General features: G+C 38.5%; 1 protein-coding gene across 7 annotated transcripts in view; it reads left to right on the top strand.

Annotated features, from left to right (window-relative positions):
• chd9 (chromodomain helicase DNA binding protein 9) overlaps positions 1 to 6407 on the top strand; it is a 104978-nt gene that overhangs the window by 80634 nt on the left and 17937 nt on the right. For all 7 annotated transcript variants that reach the window (XM_015382686.1, XM_015382689.1, XM_015382688.1 and 4 more), the window contains 6 exons: positions 1641 to 1851; positions 3033 to 3228; positions 3448 to 3630; positions 5155 to 5340; positions 5802 to 5912; positions 6019 to 6215. In XM_015382686.1, the coding sequence (XP_015238172.1) occupies positions 1641 to 1851; positions 3033 to 3228; positions 3448 to 3630; positions 5155 to 5340; positions 5802 to 5912; positions 6019 to 6215 (1084 nt within the window). The remainder of the gene's footprint in view (positions 1 to 1640; positions 1852 to 3032; positions 3229 to 3447; positions 3631 to 5154; positions 5341 to 5801; positions 5913 to 6018; positions 6216 to 6407) is intronic.

The raw sequence follows: 6407 nt of genomic DNA, 5'->3' as shown, positions 1-6407 counted from the left end.
AATCGAATCGTTTCATAGAATCGAAAAGGGAATCGGAATCGTTAAAATCTTTTCGATTCCCAACCCTAGCTCTCACTGCCTCATCCAGTAGCTTTATTAACTGTGTGCCGCAGAGTTAAATAAACGTTCTTCCCATTATATTTCTAATATAGGCTGATAAAAATTCTCTTTCTGTTCTAGTTGATGGGATTCTGCACAGGACTCATTAAGTGGGGCTTTGCTCTGTAACCATTTTATTTTATTTTTTTTTTTTTACTATTTTATTTTTAATAACTCTTCATAATCCATCCCAGTCCAATGTGGGAATTTCTCTGTCACAGATACAAAAGTGAAAAAAATCTTCAGTCGCAGCCTTTCTATACACAGACAGGGAAAAAGTTGGATTGGAGATTGAAAAGTCGTACACAGCTGGTTTGACCCTGCCAGAGCTTAAAGTTATTTTGGAAATTTTCTGCGAACTTTAATGTTTTAAATACTTAGAGTTACAATAGATTTAACACCTGGACTTTGACTGGGCCATTCTAAATCATTTTATGAGCATCTGCACATCTGCTCTGATTCTGCGCAGATGGATTCACACAAACATTTTAGTGACTCACTGCACGGCTCCATGGGAAAATACTTCTTACCAGGAAGTAGTTGTCATACAAACAGGTGATTGCTGTTAGCAACACATTGCTCAGAGCAGTCAGTCACAAGGACCTGCAGCCTCCTCACCAGCAGCTGTGCATTGGGAGAAGAAACAGTGCAAGTTGCTCAACTAGGCTTCTTTCTTTTTAACTTTTGTCAAGCTAGATGACAAATGTTAGACGACGCTATAGCAGTGTGGGAAATTGAGGCATTTTTTAATGAGAAATGTATGAAGTATACACTTTACTTTGGGAGCTTACAGATACCAGGGAACTCTGCACAGCTAGTAGTATGTATGGGGTCCTACCTCGTCAATATGCCTTGATCAACACCTTCTTTTATAACTTTAGCTTTTTGTTTTGAGTGGTCATCCTGTTCAAAGGTGAACCTCTGTCGCCATCTCCAGTCTTTTCCAACCTTTACCAGGTTTCTCCATCATTCAGGTGCAGTGGTCTTTACATCAACTCTGACCAGCCTACCTGTTACTAGTAAAGAATAGCATCCCCACAGCATTATGCCGCCAACACCATGTTTTAGCATGGAGATGGTGTTCAGGATAACAGTCTGCTCTTCCAACTAATAGTTGTGTGACAAATTCCTCAGTTTTATTTATAAAAAAAATAAGTTAAGACATTTCCCCTTAACTTTGCAGTGATCCATCACTTTGTTTTTCTCTAATATTAGAAATTCTGATGAAATGGAATTTGACAAAATGTGAAAAAGAGGTTCAATACTTTGGAAAGACAATTTTTTAGCTGCAGTTTGCATTTCATACCTCCTCTGTTTGTTTGTCTTTTGATTTTTTTGCTTTAGACCAATATAGATTTTTTTTTTTGTAATTTATTTATATTTTTATATTTTCTGTTTGCATTCCAAAAAGTTTACACAGTTCCTACACTTAGTCTTAATTTCAGGAATAAACTGAGTTGAATTTGTGGAAGATATGAAGTTGAGTCGTGTTAAAAATGTCTCGCTAGAATCTGCTGACAGATTGTTCTTTGATGCTTTAGGGGCTGAAGAGAAGATCCTAGAAGATTTCAGGGAAGTGCACAGTCCCACTGCCGCTGACTTTCACCTTCAGGCCATGGTTCAGTCTGCTGGAAAGTTGGTTCTTATTGATAAGCTGCTGCCCAAGATGAAGGCAGGAGGCCACAAGGTGCTCATCTTCTCCCAGATGGTGCGCTGTCTGGATATCTTGGAAGACTACCTCATTCAGAAAAGGTAAAATACGTTAAATGAAACTGGTCTGCTTTCATTATTTATATTAATATAAATATTGTTTCTTTTTTTTTGGGAGTGGGGGTGAGGGGGATCAAATATGTAGACCTTAGAGACATGATCTTCTCTATATGTAGATCTTCTGTGGTTATGCAATAAGATTTTTCAATGTAAAGAGACCGTCACCTCTTGGTTTGTTCTCTAACGGTTACAGTAGGAGAATGTAAATATAGTTGGACACACTTTAAATTTATACTATAAACATTATACATTATTTTTCTTGCCTTCCTGTTGGTTTAATCTGACAAACATTTAATTCACCAATAATATTTGTATCACACTGAATGGATTTATAAAGAATACTGATGTTTGTGTTCTAAAAATAAACTACAAACTAAATGTATTTTTAGCTGCAAAAGGTACACAGGAGCTGTTTAAAATAGTGATTGAGAATAAATGGACTTTAATGCCACTGATTTGGACAGATTTTTAGTTTGGGCACAACTGCTCTGCTTTTAAACCAAAGTACTATGAGCTCTCCCCGTTACTGTGTGGGTGGGCGCCTTTTACGTGATGTCTTGGGTAAAGCTCTCAGGTCTGGTTATAACCTAAAATGAAGTGAGGACTTTAGATTATAAAGTCATCTTAAAGTTTATTATTGTGACTCAGAATTGCAGCTTCTCCTCAGTTTTTCCACTTTGCTGGTCTGCAGATCAGTTTTTCTTATATTTTTTTCCAGCTTATTCGCCTTGCTTTCATGTCTTGTTGCACTCCTTCCTCTCCCTCTTCGCTCTGGCTCCATGCCAGCCTTTTCACCAAACCTGAAACGGTTGTAAGCACATGAGGAGCTGAACGGATCCGACCTCGGACAGAGTTCAGTAGCAGGTTACAGAAGCCCTCGGGGTTCCACTGCTTCAGACGAGCTGGAGAGTCTGTGTGGTTTCTGTGGAGTGGAAGTGGATTACACTGGGGAGGGCAGGAGGCTGGGTGGTGGGAGGGCATGAGGACGGTAACCACTCTTTGAAGAAGCACTGTTTGAGGATGTTCCTCCATTTTAAAGGAGATTAAAATATATTTTTGAGTTTTCAAAGTCTGTAAAAAAAAAGGTCAAAACAAAAGTATATTTTAAAAAAAAATCCCTACTCGTATTTATTGTGGTTTGATTTTGTTTGCATTGGCTGTAGGTACTTGTATGAGCGCATTGATGGCCGCGTTCGTGGAAACCTGCGTCAGGCTGCCATAGATCGCTTCAGTAAGCCCGACTCGGACCGCTTCGTTTTCCTGCTGTGTACAAGAGCCGGTGGCCTGGGCATCAACCTGACTGCAGCAGATACCTGCATCATCTTTGACTCTGACTGGAACCCTCAGAACGACCTGCAGGTAAAGGCTTACATTCTCAGTAGATTATATATATATATTTAATTTGTGGCATGGAAGCAGCATAGTATTGGAATCATAAATATTGTGCTTATGGATAAATTTTTATTCCTGTTTTTTTTTTGTCTTTACTCTAAGATCTAATGCCAATTACGTTAAAGTTCAAATGATAGATTAGTGTCTTCTCTTTTGAACACATTTAACTTTTTCTTTACCCTCCAGGCTCAGGCTCGCTGTCATCGAATCGGTCAGAACAAGGCGGTGAAGGTGTATCGTCTCATCACCAGGAACTCGTATGAGCGAGAAATGTTTGACCGGGCCAGCCTCAAGCTGGGCCTGGACAAAGCCGTGCTGCAGAGCATGAGTGGCCGTGATAACAGCCTTGGAGGAGGCACAGGAGGAGGGGTGAGGCAGAGAACTAGCCAAATAGTCTCAAATGCAAATTGCTTAAACCATACAATATTAAATTGCCTCACAGAGGTATTCATGTTCCTTTACTCTTTTAAATTGAATCCTGTATAGGTTACACCTTCTCCCCAGACTCAAGTCTTATTCCCCGTTTTTTTTTTTTTTTCTTTTGTAGTGTTGATATTTAACAGTATCTATCTTACAATCAGTCCTGACTAAATAAAAGCATTCTAGCAGCATCACTCTGGGGATGATGTGTTCGGTATAATCCATAGACCTAGTGAGTTTACCCTGAATAGATATTTTTGTGTCTAGGTCAAACTTGAACCTGTTGAGGTCTCACTTTCAGCAGTGGGTTCCCTTCATGCCACTCTTTCATTAAGGACAGATTATTAGAATCCAGAATTGGTAGTTTTCCTGTTAAGTTTCTTCCATTTGAGCTTTGGGTTCCTACTTTATCTCCAAGGTTACATTTCGCCTCATAGATAGCTCTCTGATTTATGCCTCACTTGACATTTAAGCTGCCTTGTGTTGGTAGGTTTGCAGACGAGCAAAATATTCCTTTCTAATTTTTGGACAATGCTTCTTATATATGATCTAGAATTTGGATATAGTTTTCTAAGCTGAATTAAACTGGATTTAATTTTCAGGCAGAATAAAAAGCGTGTATACCTCTGCACTCAAGACTGTTTAGATTTTCATAAAAAAAAATAAAATAAATAAAAAAACTCAACTAAACAATAGCTTAAATCCTATTATATTAAAGTTTGTTTTTGCACCAAAAATCAACTGTGGAAAAACTCATGTAGTAAATATTTCTTGATGCTTTAGTTTGATTCACAAAGTAATATATTTATTTTCTTTCTTTAAACATTTTTGTCACGTATCTTTATTCTGCTCAGCTCAGCAATTATCACACAAAAGAAGGGGAGTTTGTAATGCAGAAAAGTTTGAACCTCAAAAGTGTGTCTTTTTCTGTTGTTTTAAGTAGATAATTAAATTGATAAAAATATATATAAATAATTCCCTTCTCATATAGTCTTAATAAACGTAAATATGAATGTTTTTTTTTATTTATTATTAACTAAGATGCATTAGAAAAGTTGGTAAACGGCTACAATGTAAAGTCAGGCGAAAAACCACAAAATGATGAAGGTCGTCGCTGCAATTTTCTCCCAGTGTAACTGATCCTATTAGTTTAATCTGTTCACGAGGGAGTGTGTCAGCAGTGTGTAGAGTGTAGGTGGATGTTGAGTTGCAGTTTGAGTCCCTTTGAGAATTATCTGATCTGCATGGGGGTTGAGGTATTAGGCTTTTTTCTACATCTAGTCAGGCTGAGCATATTTGCATCCTGAACAGCAGCTGGGGTTAGATAGGCTGCTGATGATGAGTTTTTTAATAACAAACCAACATGTGTGGATGTGTTTTGCTTCTCCCGGTGACACTAGGCCCCAGTGCCCTCTATTAAAAATACATTGCATTTGTTAAGTTCTCAAAAATAACAGATCATTCTTTCTTTAGGCTGCTCAGCAGCAGTTGTCCAAGAAAGAAATCGAGGATCTTTTGCGACGTGGTGCTTACGGAGCCATCATGGATGAGGAAGATGAAGGGGCCAAATTCTGTGAGGAGGACATTGATCAGATCCTCCAACGCAGGACAAAGACCATCACCATCGAGTCTGAGGGACGAGGATCCACTTTTGCTAAGGTTAATAAAACTAATGGAGGAAAAGTATTTCGCACAAAAATTTTTTGATAAAGAAGCAGCTATCAGGCTTATTCTGGACAAAAAAAGTTTTAAGTCTGATTTACTGATTCGGATTTTGACCAGTTCATTGAAAAATAGAGACAAAAGACTGGGACCAAAGTTTTTTTAATACAATTAGTTTAAAATTTAAGAGGATTTAAAGGATTAGAAGATAAATGTAAATAATAAATGGTCAAAAAGTGCAAAACCAGGACATTAGGAGTAGATGACCTTTCAATTACTTATTATTATCCTGATGAGGGAAACCTGTCTGCTTCCAGGCTGAGTAATCAGTGTATTCTAATCAACTGGTTTTAATATCACTCCCAGTTCTATAATAAATTCCTACCAGCCCCAAATACAGCCAAAAAGACTGAGAAGTTTGAATTAATTCTTTAAATGAATTTCATTTTTGCCTTCAGGCAAGTTTTGTGGCATCAGGGAACCGCACCGACATCTCTCTGGATGATCCTAATTTCTGGGACAAGTGGGCCAAAAAAGCTGACATCGATATGGATATGGTCAACGGCAGAGTAAGTCCTGCGCTCTGATGGATGTAGATTCTTCATAAAGCTGAAGTCTAGCTTGGACATTTCTGACATTTCTTGAAAACGTGTGTTCTCCTCTTCCCCGCTGCAGAACAGCTTGGTGATCGACACTCCACGTGTGAGAAAGCAGACCAGACCGTTCAGCGCCACCAAAGATGAGCTGGCAGAGCTGTCGGAGGGGGAGAGTGACAGCGATGAGACCAAGCCTAAGCTCAGAAGAAACGACCGTCCCAACAGTTACGGCCGCACAGAGTGCTTCAGGGTGGAAAAGAACTTGCTTGTTTATGGGTGAGTTCAACACTTAGAGAATATTTGATAGAGAAGGGAATGTCAGATGAATTAGTAGGTCAATAAAAAAAAAAAGAAACGTTTACATAGATTCACTGTGAAAAAGGAGATTATTACATACGTTTGCACTCGTATATCAGCAGTGTCCCCCATGATTATTTACGTTTACTCAGAAGTACAGTTGTAGGTTTT

This window comes from Cyprinodon variegatus, unplaced genomic scaffold (genome assembly GCF_000732505.1).
Source record: "Cyprinodon variegatus isolate N-32 unplaced genomic scaffold, C_variegatus-1.0 Scaffold263, whole genome shotgun sequence".
In the NCBI taxonomy this organism is placed as follows: Eukaryota; Metazoa; Chordata; class Actinopteri; order Cyprinodontiformes; family Cyprinodontidae; genus Cyprinodon; species Cyprinodon variegatus.
This window is presented reverse-complemented; position numbering and strand designations above follow the sequence as displayed.